We start from the raw sequence: 19,545 nt of genomic DNA, 5'->3' as shown, positions 1-19,545 counted from the left end.
GACGGGTTCCTGCAATCCTCTGCCAGTGAAAACGGAGCGGGGGGGGGGGGATGCGATGTTTCCCCGGGTGTCAGCTCGGAGGAGGATGAACCAGTTCCAGGCTGGAGTGGAATTGGTCAATGGAGTGGAATTGGTCAATGGCTCCAAGCAGCCATCTGAGAGGGATTTGGCTGAAGTGCAGCTGCAGCAGGACAGCCCTGAGGCTTCAGGTGGGGAAAGCGCACAGCTGCAGCTGGTCCGCGATGAAGAGGAGCTGCCTTCTGCACCTGATCCAAGAACACACAGGGCAGAGAAAAGGCAGGAGCAGAGAAGGTCAGCCTTCTGTGAGGAGACAGCCTCTCCCTTCTTGATGGGCCGCAGCGGAAGCTGGCTATTTAGCACAGCAGACAGATGGAGACAATGGTGGAAACAACAGATTCATTTCCTAGCTGCGTGTTTCCTGGTTGTTATGATTCCTGCCTTGCTTTGGATTGACCCCGTGCCTTAACTTGGATTGTGAACAAGGGATTTTTCTTCCCTCGAGAACCCTCGTGTATTGTGAATTTAAGTTTGCCTGGTGGGTTTATCTTGACTGGGAAACTTTCAAGTTACTTTGTGGACTCATTGGCCATTGCTCTGTGGACTAGCATTGGTCTGCTTTTGGCTGGACTTAATGGGGGCAGTTCTGGGTTTTTGGTGAAGGGAATTGCTGGAGAATATTAATAAACGCACTAAACCACTGTTATGTGTGAGTGAGTGGGACAGCACATTTCTTCTCTTCTCTTCTTCGTCTTTCCTATGAAAGTCATGGCCAAATATTCCATTTGATCCCTCTCACTCATGTTCTGGAAAACAACATTTCTTAGTTAAAATATAGATGGCTTTGATTTAAACTTCACAATTGAACTATGTAATATGCCCTGTGAGAAAGTAACATGATGGGGTTTTTTTCTTTTTAACTTTTAGAACAAATAAATACAGTTTCAAACCAGCCTCAACAGAGTATCTACGACCCATTTGCTGGTATGAAGACTCCAGGTCAGAGGCAGCTGATTACTCTACAAGAGCAGGTGAAGTTGGGGATGCTCACTGTAGATGAAGCTGTCCTGTGTTTCAAAGAGTGGCAGTTAAATCAAAAGAAGAGAGCAGAATCATTTCGCTATCAACAGGTATGTATTTTAAACAGATGAAAATTACAAAATCTCATTACTAAACCTAATTCACCTTATATCTCATATTATTTTTAATTTGTTTTCGTCATTGCAGGAAAGGTGCTACAATTTATATCTGTCTGTAAATAGCATAGTTGAAGTTTTAAATAGAATTCAAATATTCAAATATTAATAGGCTAAAATGGTGAATATATTCTCTAGAATAGGCAGAACTTCTGATTTATGTAAAAAAAAATCTCTTAAAAGTAATTTGTGACAACTTGAATACTTTTTGTCCTAGTGGAATATTTCCCCTCAGTTTCTTTATCAATGAATAGTAGGGGAAGAGGAAGGTTTTTATGAATTAAACTTATTCCCTTTGTGTAGTTGCCTACTCCATAGCAATATCCAGTTAGGAAAGAAATACCTTTTTAATCAGGTTTTTATCTGATCATGACATTCTTTTTACAAGAGACTTGGGCTTTAGAAGAACCCAATATAGATAGTTCCTATATTAGCTAGTCAAGTGACAAAGGAGGGACACATGGTTTGACCACGACTATGTGGTTACCAGAAGTTCTAGTTGGCTTTTATAAACTATACAACAATGCCCTGCATAAATATCAGTATGTAGATTACTATTTTTGAAGATGAAGAATTACAGCTAGATTGAAATCCCTCTACTCTGGCACTTCATAGACAAAAAGTTTATATCAAGTATCAAATCAGATCCCCTGAAGGTTTGGGAAAATCACTTTAAAATTATTTTTAATTCTCAGACAGATGACTCTGTGGTTGTTTCACCACCCTTATTATAAATTCCTCCCAAATGGACACCAGTTTCAGTGTCTGAAATGAAAAGCTTATAGCAGTAGACTTATATACCGCTTATAGGGCTTTCAGCCCTCTCTAAGCGGTTTACAGAGAGTCAGCATATTGCCCCCAACAATCCGGGTCCTCATTTTACCCACCTCGGAAGGATGGAAGGCTGAGTCAACCCTGAGCCGGTGAGATTTGAACCGCTGAACTGCTGATCTAGCAGTAGCCTGCAGTACTGCATTTAACCACTGCGCCACTTATCAACAGACTTAAGCCAGGGAAGGTTCCTGACTGACCATGTCTTGCTTCAAATGCTGAAATCTATTTTGGCCTTTGTTTTCTGATACATTCCTTAATTCAGAAAAATTATCTCCAGATTAGGAATTTTAAATTAGCATTTGATTCAATTTTGAGACCACTTATGAGAAAAAAAGAGAATTTGTTACTGATTTGCAGATTCCTCATCCAGAATTTTAGGAGTAGAATAAGATTGACCCACAAGACCTTTAACAAAACCCTTGTGCATAGGGGAGTTGCAGAGGGTTATATCTTCTGTTGAATTTATAACTGAATTCACTCTCAGATCAAAGCTCTTACATAGATATACCAGAAAAGCAGAAAAAGTCTGATTTTTGCTTTATGCAGATGATTACATTTCAAGTATAGTCCTTCAAGACTCCTGTTTCTCTTCAAAGATAAATATAATAACTTGCCTTTAGCACTTTTATGGAGGAATTTAACAAAGGTCATGCAGCTATCTGAACCTGCCTTTGGGTAAGCTCCCTGTTGGGAGAGCGAGTGCGTTCAGAGAAGAGTTGTGAGAGTTGTGTTGGAGACCACACAAACCAGTATACAGAGACACTGCAGTTTAAATAAGCTTTTACTTTCGTGGAAATAGAGGTATCAGAGTCCATCAAACAGTCCAAGTCATACACGGATAAGACAGACAGTCATCAATGTCTTTCAGTTAAGGGATAATCCAAATAACATAGTCCAATATCATATAATCAGTTGGTACTCAAAGTTTGCCAGCAGTTGCAAAACTTACAATAGCTCACAGCACTCTCTAACAGCCAGCTTCCAAAACACTCAGAGCAGATCAGCCCAGCATCTAAAAAACAGAGAGCTAACAATCATTCTGGCTCCCTCTAATGGCCGATTGAGGAAAACAGCAACCAATCACATTTTACAGTATGATGTAAAGAAACAGGTATAGCATTGTTACATGATTTATATATTGCCAACCCAATTATTAGATTACATTCCTAACATTCTGTTACACTGTTTTTCTATAATGATATCTGAAGATTATTTTTCCTTTTGTGTTGTATGCTCCAAATCAGTTTGAGAATATTATGTTAATTTCATTCTGTCAGATAAGAATAACCATATTTTATATAAGGAATCAAAGTTTTCCACATTAGCTAAAAATGTATTCAAACGATTAACTTTTGATCTATATTATTAACATCTTAATATTTACTTACATCTTTGATCGTGTATGAACATATTAAATCAGATTATATAAAATGTCAATACTTTACATTATATTATAATATTATATTAGTTTATTTCTATATTGCTAATATATTACATTATAAATTCAGTTCTCTAATTTTAAATTTCACTCACAATTATTAATTTTTAGTTTTTAATCCCAATATCAACAGTGCAATATTTTATATTACTTGACTGGATTTAGTTATAATATATCTTTTTTCAAACTGGTCATTGACTAAAATGAAGTTTTATGTCTATCCCTCCATTTCTCCATCCCTTCATCCCTTCAACCAAGCAACTGCACTATTGAATAATAGTGGAGGTAATAAGGAGATTGCAGAGAGTTAAATGAATTACTATGCCTACATTTATTGTCAAAATGTTTACCAGAAATACCCACTTTCTTTCTTGATTTTGTTATTTTTACAAATAATTCAAGACTGCAAACTTCTCCAACACACCTTCTTCCTCCTATTTTCCCCACAACAACATATCTGTGAGATGGGTTGGGCTGAGAGAGAGTGACTGGCCCAAAGTCACGCAGCTGCTTTTCATGGCTAAACTGGAATTAGATCTTATTGTCTCCAGTTTTCTAGCCTGGTGCCCTAATCACTAGACTGGGACTCACAACCCGCAACTCCAGAGTTACATGCAGCTCTTTTATCCCTCTCTGTGACTCCCTGTCACAGCAGAGGGATGAAAGAGCCATTGCCCTGTTGTGGCAGTGGCCGGAGCCTTAGTGTGGCAGTGAAGTGCCCCTGCACTTGCCAAAACAGCATTCTGCCTTCATTGTGGTGCATTTCCTATTGCTGCCTCCATGGCCTGCCTGCTGTTCTCGCAGCACCTTGCGCAGCACAGTGAAATTTAGCGCGCTTCACAATTTCAAAAGGAACCTTTAATCGGGCCGGATGGAAACCATTAGAGGCAAAGCAGCATCTGAAAACCTTTAGGCTATGCAAATGGGATTAATCTGATAATGACCCCTCCCCTTTGTCCGAATGCAGATTCTGACCAATACACAAGTGTGAAGATGCTTCCTTAACTCTTCTGTCCTGGGAGTCAATAAAACACATGGCTATCCCATGGCTATCTCTAGTTAGACATTAAAGTAAGATATCCCACATGGCTATCATAAACATCCCTCCAGAGATGTTGGGACCTTCAGTCTTCTGGTGACAGGAAACCAGTTGTAAAGTTGTAAAACTCAGTTGTTACAGATGTAGCTAATGATTTAACTCCGAGGCTCCCCTCCTCCCAATTGAATGGCAGTATCACTTTTAGGGATCTGACACAGAGAAAGAGGGAGGGGGAGAAAGAGAGAGAGAGAGAGAGAGAGAGAGAGACTATGAGTATGTAACTGGATGGGAGTGAGCGATGTCGAGTTGGCCATGCCCACCCAGGTCTTGTGGCTCCTGCAATTTTCTTTTCTGTGGGAAATGGGTCCAAATGGCTTTTTTGCAATGTTTTTTTTATTTATTTTTTTAAAAAACAATATATATATATATAAAATGATCTCATCCATTACATACAGCATGTCGTTTGGTTACAAGTGTTTTTGCATCCATATTCTCAATTACATTTACAATCACAGAATTTTCATCTAATATAACTAAATACCTCACTTTCACTTTCAAGGATCCAAATGGCTTTTGAGTATCTAACATTGCAGACCCCCTGCACGAGACCAAACTTGGCTGTCTTGGATTTTTCAGTTTGAAAGTCTCTACTTTGTGTTGATTCAATTAATTCTTGCCAGATTTGTATGTTATTATGAATAAATGCATTTGTTCATATTCCTAAAAAATTAATTTTGCATTTCTAGGAAAATCTAAAACGGTTACGTGATAGCATCACTCGACGACAGCTTGAAAAGGAAAAGGCTGGAAAGCACACAGGTAAAATCCTTAGCTAATTAATAACAGTAATTAGCCATTCTATTGGTCTAAAACCAAGAAGTAATAATTAGGAAACTCTTATGTTAATGGTTCATCCTGGCGGATACATTTTTGTAAAGCACTTTATTTGGAAGATGGTGAGAAGATTCAGAAAATCTGAGCAAGGTGGAATTGCTGCATTAGTATTTTTAAATTAATTAATTTTTAGAATATAGATTTTTTTAAATTTATAATATGACATACAAAAAGAATACCAAAGTAAATATTAGGGAAATTAGGGAAGGATAAAAGGAAGTAGATAGTGGGGGAAAGCATTGACTTCCGACTCATTTGGTGTAGTAAAATAAGGCCTCTATCCTCAACTTTTTACTTTTTCATCATAATATAAATTAGTCATTTCTATAACAACAAATATATCTAAATCTCCCTTTTCTCTTCTCCCCTTACAACCTTTGTAAACAAGCCCTGCTTCTTACTGGATTGGGAGGATGACTGCCTTTTTATGGAAAGTGAGGCTCCATTAAGAGACAGCGGGGAGAACAAGGGTAATATTAAGAGCAATTTTGAAGGAGGTTTGGATTTAGTTGCTAAGAATTGCCTTTTGACAGCACAGTTATTGCTATATTTGATCAGCTTTTGGAAGCAAACAAAAAGATTGAAGAATTAAAGCCTCTAATGGAAAACTATATCTCTAAATTAGGTAAGGAAGTAAATAGCAAAGGCCATGCTCCAAAACTTATTTTTAATTCATGGACAGCTCACGTGGATTGGGGACAGCACAAGATGTAGAAGACACAGAAGAGAGACTAGTTCTATAGAGACATAGGATTCTACTCCAATTGCTGATAATCCTTTGAACAGGGAAAGTTGGCATAATAGACAAATAATACTGAACTGTCTTTGTGAATTTTTACACTGCAAAGTATTCTAATGAATATAATCTAACCCTAACCCTATCTCCAGCATGGAAAGGTTTGGGTTCCACTCTTTTCTCTTCAGCTTGAATTTTAAAACCCGTTCTAGCTTCCTCTAAAGTTAATCTAACTACTGGCCATGTGTTTCATGACGTGTCTATCCACTCTTTAAGTAAGGGGATAGTGGGTTCTTCTGTGGGTAGTTCAGGTATGGGGCTGAAATCCTGCCCTGTTGCTACTCTAAAAGAGGTAAAACCAGTGCTTGAGTGGACAGCGTTATTAAATGCAATTTCTGCAAAAGGTAGAGGTTCCATCCAGTTATCCTGTTGAAAATTAATAAAACATCTTAGATATTGTTCTAGGACCGAGTTACGTTTTTCAGTTTGCCTGTTAGTTTGGGCGTGGTATGATGAGTTGGTATGAAGTAAGGTTAAAAATGCCCTCCAACATTTCAAGGTGAATTGGACCCCTCTGTTGGAGATGATTCTCTGTGGGGCTCCATGAAGGCAATAAATGTGTATCAGGAATAACTTGGCTAGACTTTTGGAAGTTGGGATCGTTTGGAACGGTATAAAATTGCTTGTTTTGAAAACAGGTTTGTTACGACCCAAATGACAGTATTCCCCGCACTTTCTGGTAGTTCAACAATAAAGTCCATATCAATCTCTTTCCAGGGTGCTGAGGGTTCAGCTACCTTCTGTAATAGTACTGGGATTTTCCCTTGGCGTCTTTTAGCTGCTACACAAATAGAGCGGCTAACTACATAGGTCTCTATGTCCTTTTTTAGTGATGGCCACCAAAATTGCCTTTTAATTAGGTTCCCTCCCACCCAAGCTAAATTATCTTTCATCAGGCAGCTGGATTTTCATTGGTGGCTAAAGCTTGTTTAAAAGCTTAGCTGGTGTCTTTGTCTGTCAATGTTTCTTGTTTTGCCTGGAATCCAGTGGTTACTTTAGCGGCTAATTGATTGTTTTGTATCATGGGTTTGATTACGTCTTGCTTCGTACAATTGTATTGCAGTTTTCTGGATAGTGCATCTGGCAGAACCGCCCCCCCCCCGGGAGATATCTGAGTATAAATTCAAACCATTTAAAGTACTGAGGCCATCATACTTGTTTTGGGGAGAGTTTCCTTGGGGTCTTTAAGGCTTCTAATTTTTTATGATCCATCCAGACTTCAAAAGGGATCTTACTCCCCTCTAGAAAATGCCTCCAGGTTAAAAGTGCCCACTGAATGCATAAGCTTCTTTCTCCCAAATGGCCCACCTTTGCTCAGTTTCATTCAATTTTTTGGATGTGTAAGTGTATGGTTGTAATTGGTCTTGCTCATTTTTCTGAAGCAGGACCACTCCTATTGCCACATCACTGGCATCTGCTTGTATGATGAATGGTTTCTCTGTGTCCAGGTGCTTTAGAATTGGCTCTGCTGAAAACAGCCAATTAAGTTTTTCAAATGCAGCTTGGCATTCCATTGCCCAGTTCAAAGGCTGTTTTGGTTTCGGGTTACCCTCCCCCTTCGTTTTTAAAAGCTTGGTGATGGGGAGAGCAATCTGGCGAAAGCGGGGATAAACTGGTGATAAAAGTTGGCAAACCCCAGGAAGCTTTGTAACTGTTTACGTATTCTGGGTGGTTCCCTGCACTTTTAAAGGGTCCATTTCTATGCCCTGGTGTGAAATGTGGTACCCTAAATAATTGATTTTTTCTTGGTGGAATTCACATTTAGAGAGTTTAGCATAAAGTTTGGCAGAGCTGAGTTTGTTCAGAACAGCCCAGACTAATTTTACATGTTCTGCTTTGGTCTCAGTATATAGCAAAATGTCATCTAAATATACCAAATAGCCCCTATACAGATGCTCATGTAGCATTTCATTTATTAATTGCATAAACACTGCAGGGGCCCTTTCTAGCCCAAATGGGAGCATTTTGAATTGGTAGCATCCAAGAGGGGTGTTAAATGCTGTTTCCCATTTGTCCCCTGCTTTAATTCTGATACGGTAGTAAGCCTCCCTTAAATCCAGCTTTGAATTATTTTTGCCTTTAGCAAGGTCTGCTAGCATGTCTTTCATAAGGGGGAGTAGGTACATGTTCTACACACTGATCGTATTTAAGTTTCTAAAATCCACACAGACGTTTAGAGCCATCTTTTTTTTCTCTAAATAACACGGGGGCTGCGATTTTTGGTTGGGCTGGCTCAATGAAACCCCTTGGTTTTTCTCAAGGATTGTCCTCAGTTCTTCCAGGTCCCTCAGGGACATGCTATACATCTTGGGTTTAGGGAGTTTGGCACCAGATAAGATTTCTATTGCACAGTCAGTGGAGCGGTGGGGGAAGCTCATCAGAGGCTTTTTCGCTAAAAACCTCAGCCAAATCTTTGTATTCTTTGGGTATGCCCTGGTAAGGAAACCAATTAAATCGCTTACCCTCTCCCTAAGGGTTTATCCCCAACTGGGAAAGGGGGGTAAAAATCTCCGCTTTAGTGGACTCAGGGTGCACCTACTGTTTGATCAGCACAACCCTGGTAAGAAAGTTGAGGATTAATGTAAGGAAGCTGAAAAGCCCCATAGCTTTTTGCCAACTAGATGGGTCAGTAACAGGGGGGAAGGCAGCTTCTTTTGCCACTGAACCTTTACAGATAGGCATCAAAAGCCACGAAGAAATACTTACATTTATAGTGGCACCTGGCATGGAATGGCCACTAGTTTTGGGCCTTGCATGGCTGAAAAAATAGAACCCCAAAATTAATTGGAAGCAAGACACCATAAAAGTTCAGATGCACGTTCAGCGGCATGTGCTTGACAAAGGCATTTTGCAGCTCAATGCCCCTCCTTTTCACACTTGAAACAGGCTGAGGGTTTCAGAGAAGATGGCTTTTGTGGATTGGAAGGCTCTTGCTTCCATTGCAGTGGGGATTTCTTCCACACTTGCCATGCTCGGTACTGGTTCCTGGCCATGTTGATCTCTGCCTCTTCAGTAGTGAGATACCATTCATGTAGGTGGTTCAGTGCACCTCAGGCCATTCAGGCATCATAGAGGTCATCACTCAGCCCATCCTTGAACCATCTTACCAGGATATTCTTTGGCCAGTTCACACGACATGCCAAGTCTCAGAATTCTTCGGTATACTCTGCCAGTGGCTGGCATCCCTGCTTCACAATTTTAATGTGGTTGCATGCTTTGCATTTTGCGAGGGGGTCCTCGAGACGTCGTCGCAGGGCCATCATGAAATGATTGAAGTCCCGCAGTTCTGGCGCATCAGCATCATGTAGGGTCACCATCCATCTGGCAGCAGCTTCTTCCAGGGCTAGCGTAGCCACTCGCACTCGGGATCCTTGGGTTTGAAAATCACGCCTGTATTCTTGCATGTAGGTGAGCACATGTGCCACAAAGAATCCCATTTTGGGGGTTCCCATCAAACTTCACCCCAAGGGAAGGAGTTTTACTTTCTAATTGCAGGTTTCAGGGTTGATTGGGAGCGGGCCCCAATCCATCACCAACTGGGGGGAAGGTTTTCTGGGTCCCCTGCTATTGCTGCTGTGTCATCTGCTCGATCAGCAGGGCCCAGAGAGGGGTTAGCCCCCCTGGCATCATCTGCAGCTGCTGCCCTTCCAGTGCTGCTGTCAGCATTCCAAATATCATGCAGAATTAAATTAGAGTCCAAGGCAGAGCTATCCTTAAAGTTCCAATTTAATAAGACAGACATGTTGGCAATGAACTATGGAATCATGATCTTATCCCCACACCCATAAATCCATCACATGGTCCAATCTTCTTCGGCCACGCTGGCATCTTCACCCAGCTGGTTCCGGTCAGGTGCAGAGGTGCAGAGACAAAAGATGACCTTGGCTCCTAGAAAAGAATGACAACAACACATTCCACCATTCTACTCCTTTCTATTTCCACCTCCCAATTACTACACTAATGAAACAGCATAGGAAAATAATAGAGAGTGTGGCAGGCCAAAAATCCTAAAAGGAATATAACTGCAGGCCTGACAGCTGCTTTGCTGTCATTCTGGCTCCCCCCCGGATGTTGAGATTTTCCAAAATCTCCATCACCAACTGAGTTACATGTCTCTTCAGATGATCCTTTCTCACCGATGCTTCATTTTGCTCCTCATGGCCAGAGGGGGCTTCTAGTTCCAATTTCCACCCCGGTTTTCAGTTATCATGGGTGAGGGTCACTTCTCTGGTCCTCCCATCCCAGCTCTCTTTTGTCCCAATTCAGATTGACCAGCAGGGCATTTTGGGGTCCTCCAGGTTCACCTCATCCTCTCTGACAGGGTAGATGGAGTAGGCCTCTGGTTGAGGAATGGGTTGATGTCTCCCTCCATCATTCAGCTTCCCCTTATTCACTGTTGTGCTCGGACATGGTTTACAGGGTCCCCTCGGTAGAGCAAATATTGCTTCTCCAGGTTGACCTTTTTGCAGAGATGTTGCTTTATGTAAGGATTCCTCTCCTAACTTAAGAAAGTGAAGACTCTTGAAATGGACTATTTCAAAAGGAATCTTTTATTAAGAAGAACTGGAAGCCATTAAATTCAAAGCAACATCTGACTCCCCTTAGACAATGCAAGTAGAATTAAAGCAATAGTGACCCCTCCCATTACTTAGAATGCAAATTCTAACCAATACACAAGTGTGAAGATGTTTCCTTCATCAACTGCCCTGAGAGCTGAATAAACATACATTCCCATGGCTATATTCTGTTAGACATTAAAGTGAACTGTCCCACATGGCCATCATAAACATTCCCCAAAGAGGTGAAGGTATTTCAAAGTACTTTGGCACCAGTAAACCAGTTGTAAAATATCAGTTGTCACAGGCACTGCTAATAAATTGACTCCAAGACCCCCTCCTTCCAATGGCAGTATCACTTTTAGGGATCTGACACTTCTTTCATTAGGGATGTTACTTGGAATTCTGACAATCTTGCTTTCAGGAGTCCAATACAAATTGTGACTTGGAACATAGCTGGCTGGAAAGAAATGTCTGATAGTGGACTAGCGAGTCTCTTATCTAAATTTAATGTAATAGCCATCCAGGAAACCTGGCCAACTGAAGAGGGCGAATTATTACAACTTTCATGGATGGCCTTCCCCTGCCCAAAAATGAGGAATAGTAAATGCAAATAAAAAATGATGGTGTTTGGAAAACATTATCAAAAACAAAGATGGCAATTAGACAGTGAACCAATTGACTAGATTAACACCTTTTAATATTTAGGCATAACTTTTTCCAAGGCTGGATCTTGGGTTTGCCATCATCAAGATTTGGCTCACAAACTATTTGATTATTGTTTAGTATATGAGAGTGAGAGACAGGTACCTTGGTTCATATATTAAACAAATGCCCGATTGGGAACACCATATTAAAACAATATACCTTATGTGCGTCCAGAATCTGAAAACCACTTTTAATATGGGACAGTACTTGAGTAAAATGATTCGGCTGAGATTGGCATATGTGCGTCTAATTGGGGTAGGTTGTAGGGGTGATGCTGAAATATAATTTTATCATATTTTATTTATCCATTTATTAAATGATTGTATTTTATTCCAATTCCATTTTAAATTGTTTTTATCACAGTAAGTTTAACTAAGTAAACTAACTATTAGAACAATACCTCCAATAATTTAATCTATTCTTTAAAAACGAAAGTGGTGGATGATTGCTACTCTGCCATGGGCTGGGGAAAGTAGCAATAAGTCAGGGTAGTATTGTCATCATATCTCATGCATGTCTTATGGATTGCTTCAGCAACCAGGGCACCCATTTTGTAAGAATGCTAAAGATATACTGCCAACTCTCCAAAATGCTGAATACCTTTATTCTTAATTAGCATCTTATAAAAAATTGAACTGAAGAGTAGTTGCTCTATTGTTGCAATACAATTAAAGATAGGGAATACTTTCAATTTCTTAACATACATTGTTAAGAATTGTAAAAGTCGGGAATGTTTTTGCTGGTATACAAAGACTTTGAGAAGTTCCAAATAGCATATATTCATGCAATATTCACAGTTTCGTTTTGCTTTTGACAAATATCAATAGGTCATTTTTTCATGCTGCAATGTATATACAGTAAGTGGTTGAAAGATATGCTTTTCATTCAATGCTGATTGTCCGTTGTCCATTTTAAGTATCACTCTAAATCTATAAAAATTTTATGGCGTAGCTCAGTGGTAGTCAACCTGGTCCCTACCGCCCACTAGTGGGCGTTCCAGCTTTCATGGTGGGCGGTAGGGGTTTTGTCCGATACTGAAGCAGTTTCCTTTTTTAAAATTTAATTGACTTTTTTAAAAAAAATCATAGCATTATTTAATAATTTTCATTAAGTTTTCATAAAATCACCATTACTGTGGAACTGGTGGGCGGTTAGAAAATTTTACTACTAACAGAGATACAAAAGTGGGCGGTAGGTATAAAAAGGTTGACTACCCTTGGCGTAGCTTGTTACCAATGCTGTTCAAGATTCGTGGGGGGGGGGGGGGGAGGATCAAAACATGTCCACACAAAGATTAAAGCACCCTATGCATGGTTTTCAAAAATGATGAAGAGGCATTCTGTTTGAAAAGCAGTTAGACGATTCCACCTATTAGAATTGTAATTGTACATGCCAAGATATGTGCTAGAAGCGAAACAGTTTCTATTTTTCCAACTTCAACATAGGAGAGAACTTGAAAGTTTTGGCCTGAGATGTTAACTAATTGATTAATCATTATTCTTTCTTTTTAGATTTGGAAATCACTGTACCACTTGGACATTCGCAGATTATGCCAAAGAAACCAGAGTGTAGCATTTATGAATATAGTCCGAGGAAAAATATTTTCCCAATAAGTAAAGAGATAAAACGAGGAGACTGGAAAACAGAAAGCACATCAAGTACTGCAAGTAAGGAAGCAGGTAGCCAGAAAGCTATCAAGCAAGGAATGAAGAAGTATACTTTGGATCTCAATATTTGCATTGCTGAAATTAAGGCATTCCTAACCTATAATTTGATTCTGCACATTAAATGTATTGTCAAATCTCTTTTCTTCCTGTCTAGCTCTCTTGATCAACCATTTCAACTCTAGACACCTATTTAGTCAATTATTTATATCTTAGCTCTATGTTTGTAGGCACGGTACATTTATTTAATATTGATTCTTACTTTTATTTATTTATTTACTTATTTATTACTTTATTTCTTTCAACTATATACAATTATACAATTAACCTTTAAATTATTTAGCCTTTTAAGTCATAATCACTCTTTTTATACTATCCTACTATATATTTTGCAGTTATAATTTCTATAAGCACAGTATTAAATGGTTTCATTGTATACAGCCTTGTGTTTAGAATTTTAAACTTACATCAGTATCAATTAAAATTTTAGTCAATATAGCATATGGGTTACAATAATATTTCAGTGAGACAGTCGTATTTCTATTTGTCAAAGCTATGTTTTTCTATTCAATTATTGAAATAAAGAGATTTGATCTGACTATATTTTGCAATTCTCTACAAATATAAGCTTGGAATTCTGATCACTTCCTCATTTTCTTGAAGAAAAAAAATCATTTATAATTTTAAGAGTTGTGAAAATTAGTCTATGGTGAGACTCTCTGAATTTCTGCCAATATAATTCCCATTGGGCATAATAAATAAACTATGGGAAATGATTAATATGTACACATTTTTATAAAGAATATAAACTGACTTTTTGTGATTGCACAGAATTATATAGAGATTATATAGATTATAGATAAATTACTGTTAGTTTTTATTTGCTGCTTGTTGGAAGTTGAGCAAGGTTGGTGTTAATAGTTCAAAAATAACTAAAAAAATTAGGAAAATATTTGATTTATTAAGAATATATGGTAAACCAGGAGGAGGAGCCAACGTAGCAATGATATGGACATGTGGTCTCGATGCTCAGAGACCGCAGCCAATACTTTTGCTGCTGGGTGGTCCAATCAGACCTAAACCGTCCCACAGAGATGGTGAACAGGAAGAATACATCTTGCTGACCTCAGGGACATCGCAAAGTCCCTGACAGAAGCAAGAGAAATTCTTCAAGCTGGCGACAAAAAATCTAGCTAAGGCTGATGGGGGCAGCTCCAAAATGGAAGGATATGGAAAGAGAAAGTGTTTCCAGCTGGTGAGGAACTTTTATTGTTTTAAAAAGAGACTGCCTATAAAAAACTTAAAATTAATTCAAATTGGAGAACAGAAGAATTAAGTGGCGGAATTAAATTTGGAATGGTTTTGGCAGTGGTTATCTTACTTTTTAAATGTTATCTTCATGGATGGAATTTATGCAAGCTTTTTGAAACGGATGGATTAAGCTTTCTTCTTCTATTTTTTCTTTTATTGTTCTCTGTAACCTATGGACTAAAGTTTTCCTCTTTCATTGCTGTGGGTGTTTTTCTAACTCATTTAAAGATTGGACTCTTTTTTTAACTTGAAATACAAAAAAGATACAAAAGAAATAATATTTGCAATGGAAGCACTGCTGCTCGGAGGCTGGAGGGTTTGTTTATTGGAGTTTGTGTATTGGAAATGGAACTTTTTTTTCTTTGCTGATTATTTTGGCTTGGCACTGTAAGGTCTTACTGCTTGGTTATAGAGACTGATAAGAAGGGAAGCATACAGATTCCCCTTTGAAGTATATCTCTAACCAGAGAAAAGTGAAAACAAACATTTTTGTGAATCTATGTTTAATTTTTTTAACCTTCCAAGCTAGAGCAGCTGTGTTTGTTAGCTGGAAAGAATGGTACAATCTCAAAAGCAAAGAAACCTTGAGCTTGCAAAAGATATTTTCAGAAATTATCAAATACATATGAGAGAATAGACAAGAAGTTGGAAGACTTAGAGCATATAACAGCAAAATATGATGAAGAAGTTGAAGATGTTTATCAAATGCAAAATGTGGTGGTTAAAACTCAAAAAATTGAAGTGGAAAATGAATATAAAGAGATTAAATTTGCTGATATTTATGGTGATTGGTTTGTCTCTGAAAATGGAAAGAGTGGAATACTGAAAGAGCGGAGGGGAAATTTATCCCAGAAGGCAAGATACAGAAGAAGAAAAAACCAAAGAATCTATGGATTTAAAGAGAGAAAATTTATTAACACTAGCATTGATAACACTAGTGGCAATCAAAGAAAAGCTGACTAAGGAAACAGAAGAAGGGCATCAAGATTACACGAGAGATCTTATAAGCAAGGAGTTGCTAAGAGGAGTCCATACAAAGTTGATCAAGGAGATGATTAGAGGACTGGAACCACAAATGGCAGAAGATATGAGACTGTTTTGCTATTGGAAAGATACAGATTGATAGATGGAAGAATATAATTTAAAACTAGTTAAACTTAGTGAAATTTATTGACAATAGATATAGTTTAAATAAATAATTGATAATGTTATTAATGTATACAATGTGTAGTGTTATGATAAGTATAATTGGATATGAATATGGAATGGTACCCATGTAAGGAAGATTAGAAATCCCTTTGGATTGTACATAAAGGTTAATAAAAAAAAGGGAACCAACTTAGATGCAGCTAAAGTTTTGATTATTAGGGGGAAAATGTTATGATACAGGATATAATCAAATAAAGGAGGGATAAGAATAACAACATATATATAGATATGGGTATAATATAAGGAAACTGGATGTAAATTTTAAACAGTGATTTGAAAAGGAGGATTAGAAAACTTTGTTATTAAATATTATGGATGTTTAGCTAGAATAGGACATAAGGATTTAGTGTTAGTGGAGGATTTTAGAAATAGTAATTGAAAGGCCAGTATGTGGTTATGTATTAAATTTTGGTATATTTTTTGATGAAGGATGCTTAAACAATTATAGTCAAATGAAAATGGAGATATGATGATGGTGACATGTATAAATATTTGAGTTAAAATGCTTGAGTTGATATGAATTATGTTTGTTGACTGTGGAAGAAATGCACGAAAGTCTTTTTATAACCGATTGATACACTTTCTACTGCATGTAAAGAAGGATTGTGTTTGTTTTAAATTAAAAATAATTTTATATATATATATATATATATATATATATATATATATATATATATATATATATATATATATATATATATGGTAAACCAAAATAATTTCTCATTTTTCAGTCAGAGTTGGCAAAAATGGGTGGAAATTTAAATTAGTGAAATCTATTTATAAAATGCTTGTTTTCTCTTCTAACCAGGTAGTTCAAGTAACAGATCAAGTACCCGAAGTTTATTGAGTATCAGTAGTGGGATGGAGGGCGACTATGAGGTAAACTTCATTTGTGCACTTTCTTTCTTTCTTTCTTTCTTTCTTTCTTTCTTTCTTTCTTTCTTTCTTTCTTTCTTTCTTTCTTTCTTTCTTTCTCACACATATGCACACGTACACTAGTATGAATTTTCTGCTAAGGCTATAAATAACTATTATTCTATATTTATCACATAGAATGCATACACAATAGATTTTGTCCTATGGACTTAAACATCATTGCCCAGAGGATCATTAGTTGCCCTCTCCCCTCTTTGGAAGAGCTTTATAGTTCCCACTGCCTTAAGATGGATGCTCAAATGCAAAAGGGGAAACATTTCTCAATGCCTCCTCACCTTGTGATCAAATGCCATTTTTGCTAGTATAAGACTTAGAACAAATTAGGCTCAGTTCATCCCATCCTTGCATTTTTAAAAATGTTATTTAAAATTAAATTAAAAACTGTCAAAATAATGGTTCTGGTAGTTGATCAAAGTTCCTCTGTTTTTTTATGTGTAACGGCTTTAGCATTTAAGAAGAGTGGTAAGTTAGTTGCTTTTCTATTAATGCATAATCCTTAAAAGGGCTCTCCTGTAGAGACCCTGCCTTGGTCTAATTCAGACTGGAAATATAGCAAAGGAAAATATTTTTCCCCACTTGTTTTGTCCTGTTTTCCCCACTGGAAATGGGTCTTTGCAACACACAAGGACGGGATACTTTCCTAAGAGAATATCAATGGGTCATTCATTAAGTGCACATGAGGTCTCTCAGGGTAGGGAAGTGGGGGGGGGCAGGCGGGTAGTGATAGAACAAGCCCTTAAGGCCTCCCAGACCCACTAAGATACCTCATGCTTCTCCCTCCCGACCACAAGGACTCACATTACAAACATCTGTCTCTTCTCTTTGTTTCTCTGTTTCTTTGCCTTTGAGGAAGAGAGAGGCGAATTGGCTTTGAAATGCTTTTTGTGCTGAGATTGTGCAGGTTCAGGCACCCATCCTCTTTTGCAGATAGTTAGGGACCCAGAAACTTTCGTTCTTAGAGCAAAAAGTGTTCGTCGTCTCCTGCTCCCCCTCCCCAACTACTTTCCACTTAATGAGACCTCCTTGTCCCACGGAGCACACTTGCATGGAGATAGAGGGGGGTGGGGGAGTAGGGGGATCTCCAACCTCTGTGTGTGTGTAAGAGATAGAGAAGAGAGAGAAGAGGGAGGGAGGGAGGGAGGGAGGGAGGGAGGGAGAGAGAGAGAGAGAGAGAGAGAGAGAGAGAGAGAGAGAGAGAGATCCATCCTTCAGCTGGGGCACTCAAGCTGCTGGCACCGGCGGGGGCAGCAGGAGCCACTGAGCAGCTGTTTTTCTCCTCATCCTCTCCATTCAAGCAGCGGAGGGCTCTGCAGGAGAGCAGGGTCTCTCATTTCTCCTGTGGTATGGCAAATTCCAGCTTCAGTGGGAAGCTGGAGTTCAGTGCAGTGGCAGTTGGGGTGCTTCAGTGCCTGGCTGGTGGGGCACTCAAGTAAGCTGGTGCAGGGTATGGCGGGGGGAGCTCTGCACCCCCACCTTGCTTCATAATCCACCCACCACCACCTCGCTTTGTGGCCCCCACACCAGTGCATTGCTCAGTCTCCTGCTAGGTTACAGCAGTGAACAAGGAGCAGTGGCGAAGAAAGAAGAATGAAGCTAGGCGGAGTGGGGTGGGAGGATGAAGCAAGGCAGGGAGTGCAGAACCGCCACGTCCCAGCTTACCTGAGGGCCCTTCAGCCTGGCCAGCCAGGCCAAACCCTCACACCCCCACCCATGCCGCCCAGGGCAGCCACACCCCTTCACTAACTTTTCCAGTTCCTTTCGCCATCACCGTGTGCAGAGCAACTAAATTAGTCTGTGGGACTACAGTAATAAAATAGTTCAGACCTTCCACTTCTCACGAAAAAAAAAAAAAGATTCGCGAGGTTGGAAGGTCGGAACTATTTTTTTTACTGTAGTCTCACAGACTAGTTGCTCTGCATGCGGCGACGGAGAACTGGGCCTCCGCACACACACACGCATGCTGGGATGTCATGGGCCGGGTTGAAGTGACGCTGGCTGGACCCTTAACAGTTTTCAGGATGGCCACGCGGGCCACATCAACCCCGTGGGCCTTGAGTTTGACACCCTTGGTATAGAGTGTCTCTGAAAATTGGACCCAACTGAATGGAAGGAAAATAGTTGTGTATTTGTAATTAGCTATTTTGCAGCCAAAATAGGAAAACTTTTTTTTAAAAAATATTTTATTCTGAGACATTTCACCTTTCGAATACCTGAGTCCCCATATGCTTGGGGAAAATACAATAATATGCTTATCATGTTCTCTGCTGTAATTTGTAAATAAAAAGTGAATGAGATAATGTCTTTAAAAATATAAACCTAGCTAACCATAAAGAAAGATAGGAAGGGAGAAAATAATTAATGTCGGTAAGGATTTTGGGTATATAAAATCTTCTGTGGAATAAGAAAAAACATTACATTACTTTCAAAAAGTATATTTAAATGAATGAACATCACTGTCATTCTTACATAGGATAATGAGATACCTGACATGAAGAGAAATCTCTGCTCTAGAACCTTGCCGATAGACAGCCAACTTTCCATTTCATTTGGAAGGCCTCCAAGAATACCTCCTCGTGTTGCTAGCAGGTTATATATTGTTTTATAATACATTTATATTGTACAAAGAATTAATTTGACAGATCCCTATTCCACATGGGTGAATTCTAAAATAGATAATATAAAGGGATATAAAGAAAGTGAAACATATGGGAAACATGGCAGCAGAGGTGTTCAGGGAAACCAGAACTTCACTATGTGTCATTACCGTAAACCTATAGACTTGGGTAAACATAGAGGTGGCTCTTTTAAACAACAATTTGAGCGGGGGGGGGGGGGGATATTCATTCTCTTGGGCATATACTGCTATAGAGAAGGCATCCTGATAGGTGATATTGTTTAATCAAAGGAACCAAGAGTGTTCCAGCCCTGCAGGACTGAATTGGCCAG

The 19,545-nt window shown here is 38.9% G+C and overlaps 1 protein-coding gene across 3 annotated transcripts in view; it reads left to right on the top strand.

Moving 5' to 3' along the window:
* Positions 1-19,545, top strand: part of PIK3AP1 (phosphoinositide-3-kinase adaptor protein 1) — an 81,487-nt gene that overhangs the window by 58,596 nt on the left and 3,346 nt on the right. For 2 of the 3 annotated variants that reach the window (XM_032231838.1, XM_032231836.1), the window contains exons 12-16: positions 946-1,148; positions 5,272-5,344; positions 12,991-13,158; positions 16,472-16,542; positions 19,070-19,185. In XM_032231838.1, coding sequence (XP_032087729.1) covers positions 946-1,148; positions 5,272-5,344; positions 12,991-13,158; positions 16,472-16,542; positions 19,070-19,185 — 631 coding nt within the window. The remainder of the gene's footprint in view (positions 1-945; positions 1,149-5,271; positions 5,345-12,990; positions 13,159-16,471; positions 16,543-19,069; positions 19,186-19,545) is intronic. The other variant, XM_032231839.1, reaches the window with a different exon arrangement.

This window comes from Thamnophis elegans, chromosome 15 (assembly GCF_009769535.1).
Source record: "Thamnophis elegans isolate rThaEle1 chromosome 15, rThaEle1.pri, whole genome shotgun sequence".
Classification (NCBI taxonomy): domain Eukaryota; kingdom Metazoa; phylum Chordata; class Lepidosauria; order Squamata; family Colubridae; genus Thamnophis; species Thamnophis elegans.
This window is presented reverse-complemented; position numbering and strand designations above follow the sequence as displayed.